The sequence below is a fragment of the Echeneis naucrates genome, chromosome 3, assembly GCF_900963305.1.
Source record: "Echeneis naucrates chromosome 3, fEcheNa1.1, whole genome shotgun sequence".
In the NCBI taxonomy this organism is placed as follows: Eukaryota; Metazoa; Chordata; class Actinopteri; order Carangiformes; family Echeneidae; genus Echeneis; species Echeneis naucrates.
In genome coordinates this window covers 14,883,001-14,904,768 of record NC_042513.1, presented here as the reverse complement: position 1 = coordinate 14,904,768, position 21,768 = coordinate 14,883,001, and the positions used below count along the sequence as shown (strand labels likewise).

Below are 21,768 nucleotides of genomic sequence, written 5' to 3'. Positions count from 1 at the left end.
GTTACTACCATTGAAAATAATTACTGGTTAGGAGTCCATGAGTGCACCGGTTTGCTAATTTTAAGGCCGTTGAAATAAAGTCAGCGGTGGAGTTAAGTTTCTTTGTTTTTGCAGAAAAGAGCTTTTTCTAAAAAACCTTCTGTCTCCCCCAGGTGTGCTGACCCAAGAAATAGAAATATTTGGGAACAGCTGGGTGGAAATGCAGCCACAGGAGGCCCCATGTTCCCCGGTGCCCTCCGGCTTCTCTTCACCCTGTGCTGCGGTCGACCCTCAAGTGCTGCTGGTAACTGCTGGCTTTCCTGAAAGACACACGTCCTCTAACAATTAACAATAAACACCACACACAAGCTTGCACAAGTGAAGGGGTTACTGATGTCATTATTACTGGATCTGGAGCTCTTAGGAAATGGTCCCAGTTGTGTTTCAGATTAATAATTATCACTACGTCTTTTTAAATGTTTCGTTGGCCCATGAGTGAAAAACTTTGTGTCTGTGGCTGCAGAAGGTGCAGGAGGTGTGTGCAACGCTGCTGGATCCACCGTTTGAGAGCTGCCATGAGTTTGTCAGCCCTCTGTCCTACATGGCCAGCTGCTCCAATGACCTCTGCATGTAAGAACAGAGTCAGACCCTCTTTGTTGAACCTCGGTGTCGGATTCAAACCTTTCTGTCTTTCGCGAGTCTTAGGGGCTGGATTTTAAAATTCAACATGATGTTACCCTCAAATAAAAGGTCCACATAACATTAGCACTGTCCATTTTTATTCAAACTTGTGTATAGTATTTAATCAACAGATAATTCTTCGGTTTTCTCCCCTGGAGACTCAGCTGGGGGGTAGTAACTCGTTTTGAGCTGCACAGTTCGATCGGTTCAGCGTACCTGGCTCTGGGACCGTAGTTCTGGCTTGGCTCAAAGACTCCTTCTCTGTTTCTCACTCTGTGGAAGGTCGGGTCCCAACGGTGATGTGGTATGCCAGGTGTTCAGCGAGTACGCCCGGGCCTGTGCCCACGCTGACCACCCACTGCACGACTGGAGGCAGCGCATTCCTCAGTGTGGTACGTTTTCCAGGTGTTTCTAATTGTGCGGCACACAGGGCCAAAAAGCTGCACGGTTCAGGTCCACCAAACACAGCACTGGGAAAATAATGAAGACTCAGTATCAATTTCAAATCGATGCGTCTCATAAAAGAATCAAATTTTTCACATCCTTATCACAATGTCCATGTCCGTTATCTAGTAATTAAGATCTTGATGCTGTCATTTTGAGATGCTGAATAATTACTACGATGCCGGTCGTCGGTTTGCATTAAGGCCTGGAGCTGGCGTTGTGTGTTTGGAAGAGCCAGTGAAGTAGAAGATACTAAATTAAAGTAGAAAAGAAAACCCATAAAGAAGCTGCAAAAGGTATAATATAATAATATTATAGAATATTTCCATTATCTTAGTGAAATAATTGTTAGCTGTCAAAAATGTTCGGTTCTTTCAGGTTAGTGTAGAAAGCCACCACACACGCTTCATGCTAGCTGAAGGATTATTGCTTCTTGCCAACATGTAATGATGCCATTGCAGTGCTTGACTGTGAAATCTGTTTGCTATATGGAACAAGCTCATGTGTTATTTACATCCATGTTCTGCTTCATTATTATGAGCAGCCAAGCAGTGTCCTCTGGGTCTGCAGTACAGGGAATGCATCAGCTGCTGCCCAGAGACCTGCAACCTGGAGCGAACGTGTATCGACAGCAAGCTAGCCTGCTTGGATGGATGTGCCTGTCCAGATGGTGAGTTTCTTTTTAGATACAAGGTATGTTCCCTTGAAAACTCTTCGTGCAAATTCACCTTTCTTTTCCATCCCTCTTCTTCATCAAATCTCCGATTAATGATTGGACGTAACAGTAAAAGACCTTCATTGTTGGCCGATCTCTTTTGCTGTCAGCTCTAGTTGATATGAGGCAATAACTGTCTGTCCAAACTTCGGCTGTCCCTCCTTAGGTCTGATCTATGAGAACGGGGGCTGTGTGATGCCCTCCGACTGTCCCTGTGAGTACCACGGCATGTTTTACCCCTCTGGGCAAACGCTGCAGGAGGAATGCAACAACTGGTGAGCAGTGTGTAACCTTTCTTTGGACTCCTCTGCCGTCAGGGTGAGGAGCAGGATTACCCTCTGAGGGCCGCCTTTAGAGCTTAAATGAACCCCAGTTGGGCGCTTGTGAGTCCTTGAGTGACCATGTTGCGTTGCATGTCATCATCATGTATAAAAAACACAGCACGTTGTCCTGCAGACTCAATGCAGTCCTTTTAATCTTCTCAGATCTGACCACCTGGGCTCAGTGTGTCCAGTTTCTGTCAGTGATCCTGCTGATTAGCTCAGCCTTTCATGTTTCCAGAGCCACCTGTGGATGTCTCTGCTTTCTGTTTCAGCACATGCGTGGGTGGAGTGTGGAACTGCACCGACTACAGCTGCCCAGGTTTGTGCCCTCTCTCTGCGGGTGGCTACACTTTATAGTGTAATATGAAACACTGTGGGTTAAGGCGATTTTTTTTTTTCTTTCTTTTTAATTACATACCAAAGAGACTCATACAAATTAATGTTTTCATTAATTAATTAAATTAATTTGTCATTGAGTTCTTCAATGATTAAACTATAAAGGCAGACCCCCGCGACCCGGAAACGGAAAAAGCAATAGAAGAGGGATGGATGGCAGACCCATCCTATAAAGATTATTTCCTAAAACAATTGCTGGTATTTAGCTACATGTTACTGGGCTCATGTATCTTGAAATTATGAAACTACTCCCAAACCTCCAACTAATTCCAACCTTGTGCTTTTCTAGAGAAATTAATAAAACAAAGGGATAATTTACTCTGTTGATTAAAGCTGCAGGAATGTCCTTCTTAAATAGAAATGTCCTAGTGAATTTACAGCTCACTGCCAGCTAACGTTTTAGAAAATAATCAGAAAAGTTTTCAGGAAATGATCTAGACCACGTAAGACGTGTCAAACAACCAGTACTGCCCATCACGAAGTCATGGCACAAGAATCAAGTTTTGGACCTTCAGAAAATCAGCACAGGGGATTGTGAATTGTCGTCTCCTTATCTCTTTGCAAAGAGCTGCTGGTTTTCAGGACAGCCACATACTTAGTTTCTGTTGTGATTATTCCATTTTGTGATTTCTCTTGAAAGGCACATCCAGTGAGCACTATGCTGTGTCATTCATTTGCCCTAACAATGTGTGATTCTCTCCACAGGGGAGTGCTCAGTTACTGGTGATATGTATTTTCAGTCCTTTGACGGGCGGGTCTACACCTTTCCTGCAACATGTCAGTATGTCCTCGTCAAGAGCCGCAACTCAGGGAAGTTCACAGTGACCATCCAGAACGCCCCCTGTGGACCAGTGAGATAACTTTTGATAATTCTTTCTCAACTCTTGCACTTTCTTCTGCTGGATCATTTTACAGATTTATGCAATTTGCGTGTATGTCTTTATTCAAGTGCTCAGTAATTCCTTCTGAGTCCGGGCCAAACCAACACCTGGAGGAAAAATCCCAATCAAACTACGCCAGATAATAAACATGACAAGTGACAGAAAGACTGCGGGTTTCTTTTTCTCCTCTCCAATCTCTCTGAGCTTCCGATTTCCCAGCAGCCTTTGAGCTGCTCAGAAAACAGGGGGTTTCTGAGGGGAGGAGGTGAGATATAAGATGTCCCACTCATCAAGAGCAGAGGCCTGAGACCTCTAACAGCCAAGTGAGCAGTGATTACCTTATCTGTTCTGACTGATGGAGCTGCGGACAGCTTTGTAGGGAAGAGAGGGACCGGGGGGGGGGGGGCAGTTGGACAGAGAGAAGGCTATGCGAAAACAGGAGGTGAATGATGGGAAGATTAGTATGAGGAGGGGTGGGTGAGGTCGGTGCTAAAACCGTTGGGCGATGGGGCTTTGCCACTTATGAAAGAGACGATTCATCGAGGCAGATCACTTACTGTCACCGCCACAGCAGAGGGACATGAAACTGATGTACTGAAGTTCGGCTTTGATTACATTTTGTGACACTTACTAGTTTTAAATCAAAACGTTACATTTTCATACTTTAATTTAGGCCTAACAACTACAATTAATATGTTCATATTATCTGAAAGGGGAAAGACTTATGAGCTGACTGTAGCTTTTACTGAACTTCATGGTGACTTTTGTTTGGGTGAGTTTCAGCCGCAGGACCTGCAGAGAAGACAAAAATTCTTTTTCAGGGCATTTTTATAGAGCCATTTCTGAGAATGTCCAGTGACAGGGACCAAAACGATAAAATAACTTGAGTGACTTTGGTCATCATGGATGACAACCTCTTACTCAAGACAAGTTTAAAAGCTGACAATGACAGAATGTGTTCATCAGTTCATTTCTCTAAGGAGCTAAATTATTGGCTCCTCCTGCAGAGGAGCATAGAGGTTGTTCATAGAAAAGAATAAATGCTTGTACAACCTAGAAAGGTTTACTCCGTAACATCTTTAACTGACAGGCATCTTCTTGGTTTGCACAGCATGGATACTGAGGCCACTGGCGGCAGGTGAAAAAGGGTACAGGCCATCAATACAAGCTGCTGTGGGCTTCTCTCTGTGCTGACTGCTACTATTCACTGCTCATTAGCTTTTAGCTTTTCCAACAGCCAATAAAGAAATACCATCAATCACTTCTGAGCTAGATTGAAATTTTAACCACATGTATTACTTGTGCCCTCACTGCCTTGAGCCCTTTCAAGGTAATTGCTGACAACCTCCCAGATGCCCAAGTGGTTAATCCGGCCTTGCATTTGGAATTGGTCTGCTGTATGCCGTCAAATCAGTCATGCAAACACACTTTGTACTTTCCTGTTAGCACAAACATGTCTCATAGTTTTGATGTCTGAGAAGTCTCCAGACTCCAGAGTCTGTTAGTAAAACTGGACGTATTGGGTCATGCTCATCGCCACAACAGTATCTAAGACAACACAGCCCCATGAACTGTAAGAGGTTGTGGATGGTACATGACTGCAGCTGAAGTTCACAGAACATACTGATGCTCCTCAGAGGATAAATCCGTTTGCTCCAAATGACCCTGGTCTGTCCTCCACTGCTCCACTGTGTGTCAGAGGGGGTTGTTGTTTTTCTTTCCCAGCTCTTCTTGTTAGTCCACTTCATTTCTTTTCCATTGTTTGTTTCTTGTGTGTCTTGTTGTACATCATATTTGCTGCATGACTAATCAAGCCATCTCGTCTCTATGGCAGAATTTGGATGGGTCCTGTATCCAGTCAGTGAACCTGGTTATTGATGAGGACCCACGGACCGAGATAACACTGAGTCACATTGGAGAGGTCTTCATGGCTGGGCAGTACCGTGTCTCCCTGCCCTATTCTGATGGTAACCTCCTCATTTCTTATCAACTCCCAGCATTGTTCACAATGCAATGCCTGATCTTATTCAGCCGTCTGTGAGTCATGGCAGAGGTGGATTGAGTGACAGCTTTGCTGCTGAACAGAAATGTTCTCAATATGTATCTGCATTGTGTCACACAAAATGCCCTCCCTCTGAGTATCGCTCCAGCGTTTTCATGACTGCAGCACTGTGTTGACGGAGTCGACAGCCTTTTGTTTGGTTTTTACTGAAGTGTGTGAGAATGATCTGATATTTTGGTTTCTTGGGGAATAAAAACAAGGGTCTGTCGCAGATGGCAACAAATTAGATTTCTGACTTAATCTGGTCAGCTATTCAACCAATCATTCAGTAAATTTTGTCCAACGTTTAATGAAACATTAACAACAATTATTAAGTTGAGTGATTTTTGATCTGATTCTTTGTTTGATAAGACAATTTCCTCTTGAAAAATAGCAGACAGGTCCTAATTAATCTTTGCTTGCTCTGTGATAAGTATATTTAATTTCCTATAAATTATTCATAATCCAAAGCAGTAAGAGCAGGACATGTTCAGTTTGTATCAACTGGTTCTTGAAGTTTGTTATTTCTCTTCTTTTTTTTTTTTTTAAACCCGTAGAAACAATATTTGGAAGCAAAAGTGGAGCTGAGGAGTGAGGGCTGGATCTGACCTGCTCTGTACTCTATCTTTATTGGGTGGGACAGTCCGTAACAAAGTAGACACTCCCCCTACACACCCCCTATTTAATGGTCAATTATGCTCTATTTGGGATCATTTTAAAAAATTGACATCATGTTGTATTGAAGAAGACTTGAAACTAGAGACTTAGGTGATAAACTCATTAGGAAAATGTTTACTGAGCCAATAAATGAAATGAGAAGTGGGGATATTTTCACATAGAATCCAGTACAATATGACTTCTTCTTATGGCCAGTGTCGCCATCTGATGGTCATTAGATCAGAATGCCGGTTTAAGGCTCTTCAGAATGCATCACAAGTCGAAAAGAACTGAAATTGGCAGCAACATGCCAATATATTAGCAAAAAGCAGGGAAGAAGACAACAGGTAACTTTCAGCTGTAGATTACCATAGCCTCATCTGCCATGACCCCCTCCCACGTCTCCCGCAGATGTCTTCCACATCCAGGAGCTGTCGTCCATGTTCCTCCAGGTGAAGATGGCGTTCGGCCTGCGCCTGCAGTACAGCTGGACAGACTTTCGTCTCTACCTGCAGGCTGACGAGCCGTGGAAGGACAACACCGTGGGACTGTGTGGCACCTTCAACGGCAACATTCAAGATGACTTCCTGTAAGCGTGTGCCACCTGACTTTCAACCTCTCTGTTAAGCCCCATCACCACCACCTGTTATAAAAAGAGAGAGCATACTCCTGTTACAGAGGCGGAGAGCGGGAGAGCTGATGTTGAAGTACTCTGTCTCTCTCTCTCTCTCTCTCTGGTAATGCACACTGGTAGGCGGCTCTGCATCAAAAGCCTCGCTCTCTGATCAGCTCTATTAGGCAGGCCAGATGAGCACCCAACTGGACACTCCACTTCAACAAGGAATTTACTGTTAGTGGAATAGGGTCTCCACTGTGCCAGTTCGTAATGGCCATCCATAAAGTCCGGATGTTGTCCGACAGCTGTAATTGGATATCTGTTACAGTTAGAAACTGAAGTTGTCGTTTGCTCCTCAAAAGAACCATATTTTTACTGAAGCTTTCGAGTAAAGGTATAGTTAAAAAGATGGCTCGCAGAATCCTCTGTTTTTTAATTTGTCTTGATCTTTGAAGCTAAAAACTGAGGTCTGCTGTGCCTTAATTATAATTTTTTTCCCACTCAATGCTCATTCAGTAGATTTCAGGCTTACAGCATTTCAACACTGGCTTCACTTTACAGAACTTGAGTTTATGCCCACTCAGTAGGTTCAGTGTATAAAAATAAAACAAGTGTGCTGCTATTGTGATGCGTTTATGTGCTGGTCTTTCTGCAGATCCCCCTCAGGCATGATAGAAAGCACCCCTCAGCTGTTTGGAAATGCCTGGAGAGTCTCATCAGCCTGTTCACTGAGCCTGAGCACACCTCAGCTTGACCCCTGTGACATACACCAGCAGGCCGGTCAGTTTCTCCTCCTCCTCCTCCTCCTCCACCTCTTATCAATGCATATCATATCATCTTATATATATATATATATATATATATATATATATATATAAGATATAAACTGAATGATATGATATCATTGTAGTATTGTAGTATGATAGATAATTAGGCCATCTATAATTTATTAGTTCTCCCAGTGTGAGCTGGAATTGGCACCAGCAACCCTCCAAAAGTGGTAGAAGACAAATAAAACCGAATAATTTATTACAGGACAGTCCTCCAGCGTTGCTTTTTACAGTCATAATACTCAGCTGGGACAATTTAAATATTATTAATATTACACTATAAATAAAGGGAAGCTCATATTAATACTGATCTTGAATAAAGTTAACTGGACTGAGATAATATTTTTAACAGTTTATAATACCTTTGACTATTTAAGTTATTTATTTTGGTATTATAGAAATGTAAACAATTATGAATTTATCTTGATAAATACTTGAACAATTAGGAAAAACACCTTAGGTTAGAGACAAAATTTATCATTCAGCCATATATTTGGGCTGATAATGGACCTTAAAATGCTGCTGCTCCAATGAAACGGATGAAATGCTGATGTGAAGTAGAAGATTTCTACCAGCCTGGTTAGTTGGACAGAACCTTAACTGTTCATTGTCCCGTTCAGTGGCCTACGCCTTAGAGATGTGTGACATACTGAACCAGGACCTGTTCTCCGCCTGCCACGAGTACCTCAGCCCAACTCCTTTTCACCAGCAGTGTCGCTCTGATACCTGTAAGTGTGGGACGCCCTGCCTTTGCTCTGCCCTGGCTCACTACGCTCGCCACTGCCGCAGATTTTCTATCATCATTGACTTTCGAACCCAAATACCTGACTGTGGTGGGTACTCACCTCTATTTCATTTTTATTTAATTTAACTTGACTTTAATCTGTCTAGATGTTTAACATTTGAATCACGTGAAGAACCTTGCTACATGTATTGAAAAGTCCTACGCAAGAATATGATTGTTATTCTCATTATTATTATTTACATTTAGATTTATTACTGTCTACCTAACTGATCAGCTCTACATAGTTACGCTTGTGAGGCAAATAAACAAAAGCAACATGTGTCTACCCTCAAGTCCATTAACTGAAGCACCAGAATCCATTTACAATGCATTTGAATTTTTATTTATTTATTTTTACAAATGAGTAGAATAGTAAATTAATAGATTAATAGATTTTAATTTGTCCACCATGATGGAATAAGAAGATATATACTAACAAAACAATGGCAGTGATACAAATATGTTTACGTGAGTTGCTGGGGTTTTGCATATTCGGGGAAAACTATGATTATGTCTGTATGAGGTGTTTCTTTCTTTGACAAAAGTGTGTATCCAAAATCAACATTATCCACATGTCCATGACGCTGTTGAAATGTTAATGTGCCAATAATGCTAATATTGGCTAATGCTCAAGGTTTTCATCATGTCCTCCTGCAGCTGTCACCTGTCCTGCCACCATGCAGTATGGCACTTGTGTGTCGTCCTGCCAGAGCCGTTGCTCTGCCCTCTCTGTGCCGCAGCACTGTGGGGAAGAGTGCGAGGAAGGCTGTGCTTGCCCTCAAGGCTCCTTCTACAACCATCGAACGCACACTTGTGTGCACAGGTAAAGTGGACGTGTCAAATTAGAACCTTCAGCCTTCATATACACAGCTAAGTGACACAAGGAGATACATAAAAGGATTATCACTGTGACAGATGCTCCTATCTGACATTTGAATTCATTTTTATTGCATTTTACTGTTTGCTCTACTGACCACGTTGTATCCGTGTATCACTCATGTCACTTTGCTCTATACAAGGTCAGGAAAATCAGGCCTGACCTGCGTGCAGGTCTTGGTTCTCTCTTACCTTGATGGTCAGCTCCAGAAAAACTCTTTCCTTAGAGAATCTCCTCTCTAACATGTCTGACCGCGCACTTACTTGGATGCAATTTCTGACATTATCTTCTGTACTTATTCGATAGATGTAGAACTTCAGTCTCCTACTCATATTGTCTTTAGAGTATTATTCCCCCGCCAAGTTACTTCAGATTTGGACTGGCCTGGACTTTTGACTGGAACAATGCTGCTTTACCTCTTTGTGTTTATCAATCGATTCTCATCCTCCATCTTTGTTGGTGGCGTCTGAATGACCAAAGTGACTACGCCAGCAGAAAGTGATAATTGTATTTGCTCTGAAATTTAGGTCAGCCTTTAAGTGGGCAGCATTGCATGTTTCCTGCAGACATTATAGAGCCGGAGGATCTCACTGATTGTGCTCTCCCTTTTCAGCCTGCTTAGCCCTCAGCAGACAAGCAGCTTAATTCCTCTTAAATGGCCAAGGTTTTTACATCCAGGCGCAGTGCTGTGCCTTACTTACCATGTGATCGAGTTACATCCAGGAATTCATTGTGAAACCCCCCTTTCATTCCCACTCAGGCTGGGGACGACACAGATATCTGATAACCAGTGAGAAAGAATTTGTAGTACAGAGACCGATGTGTGCCACCAGCCTATATGTTCAGAAGGCTTTCACAATTTACCATAAACGTTGATGCACTTTAATATTTAAGATTTTTTCCCATGAAGATTTTAAATGAAAAAATCGTTATGGTTTATGGATTGGATTTGAAACCTCGTTCACTCCCTATGTGTCTCCTACTCAGTTACTATTTTTTAACATACTTCTATACACATATATATTTTCACTAAATTGGAGCCCTGACTTGACTTGATGAGACTGATGTGACCTCGTGCTGATTCTTGTTTCAGGAGCGAGTGTCCCTGCAGCTTCCTTGGAGCAGATTACGAGCCAGGAGATGTGATCATGATGTCAGCAGGTGTTCAGTAAGATCCTCCTCTTACTCTCAATCTTAACCCTCCAGATACTCCCACGGATTAAAGGTTCATTTTAGATTTTCTCTTTTTGTTTTTTTTTTCATGTTAGTTAGGATTCATTAAGCTCATTACCTGGTGTGAGGACTGACAGGACAAGGAGAAAGCTTCACTGTTGGGAATAATTATAGGAAATGGAAAAAGTATCAGTTACTTCAGTTATTGGGAACCCTCCAAAAATAAACTTAAGAAATGTAATTCAACATTAATGTTCAATTTTTACAATTGTTCTGAATTTTGATTCTAAATTGCTTTTGTAGAAATTGATGTCTGATATATAAATTAAGATGAAAGAAGACATTAGGATTGCACAGAATTTCTCACTTCAATACTGTGTTGTTGCTTAACTTTAACTTTGACCTTCACGATGTAACACCTTTCTGTTTCCTCCTGCAGGCTCTGTCTGAATGGTAAACTGGTGCCTCAAACAACACATGGTGGTACGTCACTTATTCCAGAAATATTCTATAATTCTTGCTTGTTATTTATGAAGGGTAAAATGAGTCCGAAGCTGTTGGACAGATTTGTAGTTGGGGACCAAAGGCACCAGGATGGCTCATGAAGTGTATGCATGCAGGATGTACATTGATTAGCTGTACTATTATGAGCTCTGATGATGATCTGGTTACCATGGCAGCCGTCAGTAGGTGGGATATATGTGGCAGAAAATGAACATTTAACCCTGATTTTGATGTGTTGAAACAGGGAACATGGTCAAGTGTGAGAATGTCAGTGAATATGTCAAGGACAAACTGTGATGTGTAGACCGAGTCAGAGCGTCTCCAACACTGCAGTCCTGTGGGATTTTCCTGGTCTGCAGGGATCAGGATCTATCACAAGTGATCCAAGGAAGGAAAACCACTGAACCAAAGACAAGGTCATTGGTAAAGGCTTACTGGTGTTCATGGAGAGCTAAGTCTGGACTGTGTGGTCTGGTCCAACAAAAGAGCTACTGTGGCTCGAAATGCTGAAGAGTTCCATGCTGGCTGTGGCAGAAAGGTGTCGACGCGCAGAGCCTGACAGTTTGTGTATGGGACCGTGTAGCTGCAGACCTGTCCATGCTGACCCTCCGCCACCAGACCGTCCTCACCACTGGTACCAGCATCAGGACTGGACTGTTGAGCAATGGAAGGATGTGGTCTGGTCTGATGGGTCATGTGGATGGCCATGTCTGTATGCATGTTTGAGGAAGACACGGCACCAGGATGGAGCTTTCTGAGAAGAGCAGCTGGTGGAGGCAGTTTGATGTTTTGTTCTACTTGGAAACTTTGGGTCCTGCCATAGATGTGGACGTTACTTTGACACATAGCACCAACGTGAACATTGTTCAGACCAAGGCCAGCCCTTCATGGAAACAGTATTCTCTAGTGGCTGTGGCTCCTTTCTGCAGAATAATTATCCTAGCCACACTGTAACAGCATTCAGTTTTGAGGAGCAACCGCCAGTTCAACCTGTTGACTTGCCTCCCAATTCACCAGATCTCAATCCAGTCAAGCTTGGGATGTGGTGGACAAACAAGTCTGATCCATGGATCAAATAAAGAGTCAGAGCTGTTTTGGCAACAAATGGAAACCTAGGTAGTCATGATTTAATGGCTGATTGATGTACATGCTGGTGCCGGACCATCTGGTGTTTTAAAAACAAGTGAAAAGTTGTATGACATGCTTATATGACAGCTGACAGAGAACCAGTATAGGGACTTTAAATGTGTGAGCGTTTCTTTCTTGGTTTTTCGTAGTTCTTATTAAACATCTGGATACTAGATTGGTTCTCGCTTCCCAGATTTTCTTCCAGCATCTTGCTAACTTGTGAGTCCTCTTTCTTTCCTTGCAGACAGGTTGTGTCCGGCAGGTCAAATTCACCTAAACTGCTCAGAAGGGGAGGATGGGCTCCTGCCAGGAAGGGGCGTGGCCTGTGAGCGTACCTGTGAATCCTACCTGCTCAACCTCACCTGCTCCACACACGAGCCCTGCGTGGCTGGATGCACCTGTCCTCCCGGGTGAGTGACAGAGTGTTATAAGTAGTTTTGTTACACTATTAACTGTGCCCTGCCATAATTTTGTTTTAAGAAGTGAATGGGAAACTGACTGAAAACTGTCCACCTCTTGATTTTAAATTTGAAAAAACAGTTCTTTAGCCTCTTTAGCAAGCATAATCTATCACAGTACATGCAACCAGCAGTTTTCTTAATCCATGCATTCATAATGTTTAAGCTTTTACTGACCACAGTTGCTGTTTTCAAGTCATACTGAATTGAATTGTTTTTCCAAGGCACATATACAGATATTTATATTTTAAGAAATAATGATTGGAATAGCGATAATAACTAGCGCCATAACACCAGCACCTCACTGGTGTAAGACGTACATAGACGTATTTTTACACCCAGACTCCAGATAATCCCAGTGCACAAAAGCCCAAAAAACCAGTAGAGGAGGTGAACAGACGTCAGGGAGTAGATTACAGTCATCCGACGCCTCTAATCCCCTCTGGCTGTCGACCTCAAAAGAGGGTTAAGTGGATTCATTCTGAAACATCAACCAGGAACCATCCTCGGGACAAGATGAACAGACAGACGTCAATTGAAAAATGTCCCACTTTATGATGATTGTGTAGCTGAGTGATGACCGGAAGAGACCATGAATCTTTGTGCTGTTTTATGGCTTAATACACACTTAGTGCATTTTAGAATGAATTAAAGTTTCACTCTCTTTTTTAATCTAATTGCAAAGCTTGCAGAAAATAATGTATAACATCCTACAATATGAAGGTGCTGCATGATGGTGCAGCAGTTAGCATTGTTCTGGATTCAAACTGCAGCCTGGGGCTTTTCTGTGTGACGTTGGCATGTTCTCGTTTATTATTGATAATAATAGAGCAACATGTGATTTTGTGTGATTCTGTGATTTTCAAATTCTTGGGGGGGTCCTGTTGCTGTGGAGGGGTCTGGTCTAGGCTCTAATGTCTAGGAGGGGTCCCGTCTCTGGAGGGTCCACCATTCTTTTTGCGGGACAACATCAGTAACGACTACTACACCGTGCTGCTCGGGTCACTACATACATTTACATCAAGTCACCAATTAAGACATCTTTGTCTGCCCAGGCCGAGAATCGAACCCGCGTCTTTCCTTTTGTGAGGTTTCTGCAGTAGATCAGCAACCTCCATCTGTATGATAGATATGAATGATACTTTATCCTGAGAGACAGACAGGCACGGAGACATGCTGCCTCACTGTTACACTGCAATATGCTTTACTTCCCAACATGATTTTTTATTTTATATGATCTGTCTATTTCTGTCTTTACTGTGTTTTATGTCTAAAAGCGTGTTTTGCTTTATTGCCTCTGTAAAGCAACTTGTGACATTTATCGGTCTTATATAGGAACACTTGAAAGGTGCTATATCATTTTTTTTTTGTTATTATTATTATGACAGGCACACAGCTTGTTTTTGTAGAGATTAGATGATGAAAGGTTTACAAACAGAAAATAAGCTCAGCAATGGGGAACTATATTGAAATGTATGCTGATACTTCTGGCACATGAGATATTGTGCTAAAACAGCTGGTTAATATCCACACAGCTCCACTTTAGGGGATCAGGAAAGAGGCAGAAAACTGGAGTGTGAATTTCTGCTTTTTGCTTCCTATCCAGCAGGAGTCAGTCACAAAACATGGATGTCTGTGGGGGGGGGTCCGGTCTCTGCTGGTTGTGTTACCTTGTGTAACTGCTCAGACGATTCTGTTGGTCCGCTAATCTAATAAACGATGAGCAACGTCCTCTAGCTCTCTGTCTCCAATCTGTCTTCCTCCTCTCCTGTCCTGTGTGTTCCATGTCTACTTCCTCCTCTGCCTCCTTTTATGATAGTACTTCTTGTCATAGATGTAGGATGATGGCAGAAATGGAGGTGAGAATTAGTGAGTTAGAATCGCGGCTCAGCTTATGCTAGTGTAGCGGGCCGACCTACAGCAGCTGAGGGCAGCCGGTGACCGTCAGAGACAGGCAGTATAGTCGTAGGCAGCTGTCCCTGCTCCGCGCATGCGCGCCACTGGCTCAGTTCGTTCACGAACGGATCTTTCTGCCCCATATTGTCTGTATGGCAATGGGTGATTCGCTCACGACTCGTAAAATAGGGTCTTCGGGTCTGAGTCTCTCGTTCGCTTCTCACATGACCGTTGCGCATTCTCAGTGTAGGCACGACTGATTCATTCACGAATCAAATGTACGGGTCTTCAGGTCTTTCGTTCTTTATTCACGTGGTTACAGCAGTAACATGACCAATGCTGTTATTACTGGTGAGGAGAGCTATCTGACATTAGCATGAAACTATCACTTACTTTATACGAAACATAAAAAAAAAATTACAATATCAGCGGTGCGTTCAGTAAAATCGTAAAATGGTCAAAGCCTTGTCAGACCATCACTGATGGCCCCTTGACCCTTTTGTTGCACTTTTTGTTCACACTTTCATTAAACCTTTGATCTGAGTTGGTTCAACACAACTTGGCAAAACTCCAGGTCCATTGCAGACTATGTTCAACCCACTGTGCTGCCAACACTGTGCATCTACATCTTCCTCAATCACTTGTACATCACCCACTAAAATTTTATTCTAAATTAGAGCCATGTTTATGAGGAATTATTCATTATGTGCACATGGGTCAAGAGAAAGATTGATTTACAATCTTTGATCAAAGTAATTGATATGGCAACTTGGCGGGCAGATAAAGGAAGCTGTTAGCACAGTTTTATCTGGGGTGTAACTCTACTCAGATGAACCTGATTCAATATGTCACTTCATTGTCTGCAGCTTTGCCAGTGGATATAGCTCAACCCTGGATATTACAAGATACTTATCAGCTTCATCTCACAGAGTGGAAAGAAAATGGAGGCATCCAGACAAAGACTGTGTCTCTCGCTATCTCTGAGAATCCTAATTGTCCGGTTTTCTCATGTAGCCAACGAGTGTTACCGCTTTTCATCCAGAGTCACCCACCCCTGAAATTCGCTCTCATTTCCTGGCATCACTCTGCTCTGGAGGCTAACCTGCTTTGGCTCTGCCTCTGTCATTCTCTTGGCAAAGAAACTCCTTATACCTGGCTTAGAAACAAAAGGAGCTCCAAATGACAATGATGTTATAACTTGATAGCATCCTCTTCCACCATAGTTCTCTAATAATGACCACGTCAGCTTCACAGGAGAGTGTCTGAGGTTCTGTCATCGGACCATTCATGATTTGAATCAACACCCCATCCAGATGTTTTACCCCTCTGCTTGGCTTGACTACAGTTCAGCCACCTGAAAACACTCAGTTAGGGTTAGAGATTAACAAATATAAGTTGTGCTTCATTTGGCTACTCCCTCGTTGAAGAGCTGGTGGAAAGCAAACTTCTTATTTTGCTTCTATTTTTCTTAATTCTGATTCTAATACCAAGTCACAGTAGCCTCCAGTCTGCCCTGAAAAACACGCGTCATTTAAACAATCTAAATCATGTTGTCTTAAAGTAAAGTTGAAAAAAGAGAGAGACCATAAACTGTTAGAAAATCGTTTACAGAGCTAATTAATTAAGTTAGAAGCATGGCAATTTCCCCATAGACTTCAGTACAATCTGACTTCACGTGAAGGCTTTAGGGCTCCTCAGCTTTGGCTTCACTTTTCTGGCCCTGAGTCTATGTTGAGTTTTGTATATGGTCTATTCCAGTAAAGCTTATTTGTTTATCATTACAATGTGTTGACCTCTAACCACAATATTCAAGCTCATCGGTTAGTGCAAAGCTGTAAATCCTATTCTGTCTGCTTGCTTCCAGCTTGCTGAAACATGGAGACGAGTGCTTTGAACCTGCAGCTTGCCCATGTCTCTGGAAAGGAAAGGAGTATTATCCAGGTGACAGAGTCTCCTCTCCGTGCCATAAATGGTAGGTTCACCCATTTGTGGACATCCATCGGAAGTTTTTCAACCAAATGATAAAACTAAGGGTTTGCCATTGGTCTTCATCCATTTTTCCTTGATGCAATCATTTATATTGCCCTCATCAACTATCTGCTAACAATATCTGTCAGGATTAAGACGCAGCTGTAACGACGTTACTGATTTTCCAAAGTCAGGTCTCTGCCTGAAAGTGATGAGACTTGCGATTATCAGAGCGGCAGAAGTGGCCACCTGATATCCATAATTCTCTTCTATCACAGGGCATAAAAAAGGCCTGAATACAGAGCAGGCCCTTGTATGACTCTTTGATTCCCTCTGCTTCAGACTGTTTGCGATTCGTGAAAGGAAACACTCTCCCAGTGATCTCAGTCATTCTCCCATCCCTCCAATTCTTCTTCAGGCCACGGCCAGAGAAGTGGGTGTAGATGACAGGCTAATAGCACAATGAGCAGCAATTCAACCTTTGACAATTCACTGGCCACTTTTCTGCCAGCTGTAAACCCGAAGCTTGGAACGAAAGGGGGTTATTAGACATAGAATAAATGCCCTTGCGCTAAGTGGGAACAAGTTAATGTTGAATCACTCAAGCTTTGCTGTCTTTGTAGTGTTTGCCAGCATGGGACGTTCCAGTGTGTGTTTCGTCCGTGTGCATCCATGTGTACGGCTTACGGTGACCGGCACTACAGGACGTTTGATGGCCTGCTGTTTGACTATGTTGGTGCATGCAAAGTCTATCTTGTAAAGGTACTGGATATATTAATATATATATATATATAACCAAAAATAATCCAATAACCAAAACTATTATGTTAATCTGAAAATACAGTGATCAGCAATGATCCTGCTAATGGGGAAAAATATTCCTGTATTTAAAATGTAAATTAACCTCATATTCAAACAATATTTCAAAATGAACTTGTCTAACTCGCTCTGGTATTTACATGAAGAGGTAGGAAGGGGCATTTAGCTAGTTGGAATCTGCAATCTCCTCTCTAGATGTAACAAAAATTTGATCTTTTAAAAAGTGCAAGCACAGTGTAATCTAATTTACTGATTTAGAATTTTACGTCAAACATAAAAAAAAACATTTATGCTTGTGCAGTTACAAAATAAAGTTAAATGATTTTCACTTTGAAGTAAGTGATAGACTTACAGATTTTGGTTAATGTCTATATTTTGTGTGATTGTTTTCTCTCACAGAGCAGCGCAGATGTGATGCTCAGTGTCACAGCTGAGAACGTTGAATGTTTCGACAGTGGAGTCCTTTGCAGGAAATCGCTGCTGATCAATATTGGAAGGTCCTTCGTACTGTTTGATGATGACACTGGAAAGCCAGTAAGAGATACCCTAAATTCAATTCATATTCTGGATTTTTAAAGGAAGATGATATCGGCCACCAGCAGCAAATTTATATAATCCAAATAACCTGTCAGATTTAAGTGAAATATTTCATGAGCCAAACGCTTCATAACATTTATGTAAAACTAAACTTTCCTGCGCAGAATCCATCCAGTGTGATTGACAGGAAGCAGAGGATGTTGATGTGGCCGGCTGGATATTTCACAGTGATACACTTCCCGGAGGAAGATGTCACTGTCCTTTGGGACCGCAAGACCACTGTGCACATCCAGGTTGGACCTCAGTGGCAGGTAGGACATTGTTTCTGTAACTTTGTCTCTGGAGGTCTCAGGATTGCAAAGCCAGGTTGCTTTTGGACCTTCAACCTTCAATCAAGAAAGATTTGTTAAAATGAGATTTCTTCAGATTGAAATGACATTGACTATAAGCCCTGTTGCTCCTTTTTGCCCTTGTCCTCCCTGAAGGGGATGATTAATACTTTGGAGACACCAGTTTAAAAGATTTCAGTCCAAAACATGCTTAGGTTACCTGTCCGAGGGATTTTAATAGTGTCACGTGGTCTTCATCAGAGTTATCAAAGGGCAGGCAATCAAACACTTCTCTTTCATGTTCTCTTTTCGAAGCGCATCTTCTAATCAAGGTCACGTGTTGTAGTTGAATGTTTAGTCATACATTGTTGAATCACACTGCTCTGTGCTCCGTGCCGCTGCCTGAACAACGCTGACACTGAGGTTTCCCCTTGCTATGACATTAATGAGATGATGATTTGAAAAGAGATGCTGGTGATGTGTTCAGGGGAAGCTCAGTGGGTTGTGTGGGAACTTTGACCTGAAGACAGTGAACGAGATGCGGACGCCCGACAACATCGATTCTCCAACGCCACAGGAGTTTGGGAACAGCTGGACGGCAGCAGAGGTCAGTGTCCCCTGTATCATCTTCTGTGAAGTTAAAGAGTTTCTCAATCTGTAGCTCCCTGTTCCTTCTGAAGCTCACTGCTGTTTCAATCTGTTTGCTCTAAATTTAGTCCCTCTTGATTTTAATTCACAAACATTCAAGGTTGTGTCAGTGCTTAGTATATATTAGTAATATTAGTAAAATGGGATTCTATTAAAATTTGTCTAGACTATTCAAATTTCATCAAAGGAAAACTCATCTTAAAGGAAATTAAAACGTCTGTGGTAGACGAATAAGTCCTTTAAATATTGTTTGATATCGATAAAGAAAAAAAAGGAGAAATCCATATGCAGCAGCCAAGTTTGGAGAATGTAGTTCAACTTCAGAGGCATTTTAGATCATGACAGTAATTTTATAAGTAAGAAAACAACTTTTATAGAGCCCTTTGTGTGTTATCATTTCTTTTACCTTCTCCTTAAAGACTCTTAAATTGCTTGAGTAAGACTTCTCTCTTCCACTTCTAATGAAAACACATCATTTAACGCCACACTGCCTGTTTCTGTGTGTTCAGTGTGTGAACAGTCCAGACATCAGACACCCTTGCAGCCTCAGTCCTCTCAGAGAGCCTTTTGCAAAGCAACGTTGTGCCGTCCTGCTCAGTGAGGTCTTCCAGACCTGTCACCCGGTGGTGAGTTACAGTACTGCAGCCCCGCTTCTGCTCATGTAGACTGGTCTCTGTGGAGCAGCATTGAATATGTAATGTCTTACGTGCTGCGCTGTTCATCAACATCTGATTATATATATGGTTTTCTTAAAAGCTTTTCTGAAGCCTCCAGTTTGTAAATTGGCCGTAGCCATCTCAGTTTTTGGAAAGCAGTAGAAACCTTATTTGGAGGAGAAGGTGGCACTAACCTGCTCTGTACTCTGGAGGCACGGTCTGTCAGTCACATAGTCACCATGCCCCCTGATTCAAAACCTGCTTCATTGTCTCTTATCCTCGAAATGGGACCATCATTAATAATGATTTGAATAAATGAAAATATTGACAGCCTCACATGTTTTGCCTTGTTGAAATTGGCATGGTATCTGTATTTGATTATGTGGAAATGGAGCTGCATCGTGTGTAGAAAAATGTCAGGCTATGACATGGGAAAATAAAAAATAATGAAAAAGACTAGAATCCTGAAAACCATTCAAGTCCTACCAGCGAATTACAGTGTTTATCGTTTGCGTCACATTCAGGTGGACGTCACCTGGTTCTACATGAATTGCCTGGCAGACACGTGTGGCTGCAGCAGAGGAGGCGACTGTGAGTGTTTCTGCACCAGCGTAGCAGCCTACGCCCAGCGCTGCTGCCACCAGGGCGTTCCTGTTGACTGGCGCTCACCCTCTCTGTGCCGTAAGTCAAAACACTCATCAAGCCACTGGTTGCACCTCTAAGGAATAAGCGTAACTAAATAAACTTAAATAATTTTAAGCTCATAGTATCTTTTTCTGCTGTTATCATTTTAATTCCCCTTCTCTTCCCTCTGCAGCGTATGATTGTGAATTCTTCAACAAAGGTATGACGCTTTCTCCACTCAACTAGAGGAAGCCACTTGGATGACACAAAACAGATGACTTATTTAGGGCTTTAAAAGCAAACAGGCGACTCTTGATATGTATTTGAAGTGGAAAGTTGGAAGCCATTGGAGAGCGGCCGTGACAGAAACATGATGTCAGCCCAGTCAGAAACTGAGCCGATCATCTGCACTAAGTCATCATGACGAAATGTTACACTGTTTCAAACCATGTCTAAAATCCATATGTGGCCCTTCCATCTATCTTCCTCTGCCTGTCTAGGCAACAAATCAGTCTTTATATCAGTAATTTACACCATGAAATGAAGACTCTTTGGTTTGTTGAACTGGATCAAGAGCCAGTGCTGCACTAATGTTGGCCCCTGTCTGTAGTTCTGGGTAAAGGCCCCTTCAGACTCATTGCCTTGAGGGATCAGACCACTGTGTTGGCAGCCAGCAGGTCGAGCAGCCTTGTGTTCCTACAGCAGGTCAACCTCACCACCGGCAGCAGCAGCATCCTGTCGCAGTTCATGATGACGCCAGGCCTCAGCAGAACACGACCCCACGGTGAGTCAAAGCCATTTTCAGGACAGAAATCTTTGGGAGACTGTGGCTCGGGGGGTCGAGCAGGTTTGGTGTCCTGTTGGATTTTCCAGTTCATGTGTCCTTTGACAAGACACTGAACTGCAAATTACCTCAGACAGCACGTGAGAGAGTGAATGTGGCTTCCATTATACAGTAGGTTGAGTTGTCGATATTATTTTGTCAATATTAAAAACTAACTGATAACTAAGATAATTTATGTCTGTACCCAAGATCACACAGGGAATGAACTTGTTCACTGGTGGTGCATGAGTGAAGGTTGATTCACTAGTTGGTAAAGCTACTTGTGTGGACAGCGCAACTGACCTGATGTTCAGTATGACTTTTCTTCTTTTATTATTGAGGAGTAAAAGGTGTTCATTTAGCATTTAGGCCTCCATGCTGCTCCATAGAAATTATTTCTTATCCTGTGAGTGACAGGTTGTTTAAAAAAAAAAAACCAAAAAGGACGATGACCAAAATATCTTTCTATGTCTTTATATAATATCCTTGTCTCCTTATTGTGCGTTCTCTGTACCCTCTGTTCCAGTCTCAGCGGTGGCTGTATAAAATGGTCTTTTCATTATTTAGGAAAAAACTTACTTTGTAAAAGCATTTTTTTGTCTTTGGCTGTGTTTGACTTGTTGCTATTCTTGTCCTCTGTTTCCTCCGCATTGGTTAGTGTTTTGTGTGGAATAATTTGTGTGCCAGTGAAAACACTGATTAGAGGAGATGGCCTGCCGAGATGGCTCGGTCAGACAGCCAACACTAAAAAAAGTTGCAATCAGTGTTTATTGAGATAATGCTGCTCTCTGACAGTGGCGGACAAAGTACAGATCCTCCTGGTCAAATGTTACTCCAATAAAAGTGAAAGTAGCCAAGTTAAACTATGACTTGAGTAAAAGTACAGAAGTTCTTGTAAAAAAAAAAAAAACACAAACAAACACTTGTATCCTGAAAACAATGTGTCCTGAAACAGTGCATTGGAAGGATCTGACTGTAAAG

At 42.3% G+C, this 21,768-nt stretch overlaps 1 protein-coding gene across 1 annotated transcript in view; it reads left to right on the top strand.

Moving 5' to 3' along the window:
* Positions 1 to 21,768, top strand: part of otog (otogelin) — a 49,310-nt gene that overhangs the window by 7,451 nt on the left and 20,091 nt on the right. The window contains exons 9-32 of the mRNA XM_029498531.1: positions 153 to 283; positions 503 to 609; positions 943 to 1,052; positions 1,649 to 1,774; positions 1,986 to 2,094; positions 2,415 to 2,461; positions 3,244 to 3,389; positions 5,254 to 5,386; positions 6,529 to 6,706; positions 7,389 to 7,513; positions 8,184 to 8,396; positions 9,005 to 9,170; positions 10,318 to 10,392; positions 10,837 to 10,880; positions 12,274 to 12,439; positions 16,248 to 16,355; positions 16,975 to 17,113; positions 17,570 to 17,704; positions 17,872 to 18,018; positions 18,524 to 18,643; positions 19,194 to 19,310; positions 19,865 to 20,021; positions 20,158 to 20,184; positions 20,575 to 20,748. Coding sequence (XP_029354391.1) covers positions 153 to 283; positions 503 to 609; positions 943 to 1,052; positions 1,649 to 1,774; positions 1,986 to 2,094; positions 2,415 to 2,461; positions 3,244 to 3,389; positions 5,254 to 5,386; positions 6,529 to 6,706; positions 7,389 to 7,513; positions 8,184 to 8,396; positions 9,005 to 9,170; positions 10,318 to 10,392; positions 10,837 to 10,880; positions 12,274 to 12,439; positions 16,248 to 16,355; positions 16,975 to 17,113; positions 17,570 to 17,704; positions 17,872 to 18,018; positions 18,524 to 18,643; positions 19,194 to 19,310; positions 19,865 to 20,021; positions 20,158 to 20,184; positions 20,575 to 20,748 — 3,000 coding nt within the window. The remainder of the gene's footprint in view (positions 1 to 152; positions 284 to 502; positions 610 to 942; positions 1,053 to 1,648; positions 1,775 to 1,985; positions 2,095 to 2,414; positions 2,462 to 3,243; positions 3,390 to 5,253; positions 5,387 to 6,528; positions 6,707 to 7,388; positions 7,514 to 8,183; positions 8,397 to 9,004; positions 9,171 to 10,317; positions 10,393 to 10,836; positions 10,881 to 12,273; positions 12,440 to 16,247; positions 16,356 to 16,974; positions 17,114 to 17,569; positions 17,705 to 17,871; positions 18,019 to 18,523; positions 18,644 to 19,193; positions 19,311 to 19,864; positions 20,022 to 20,157; positions 20,185 to 20,574; positions 20,749 to 21,768) is intronic.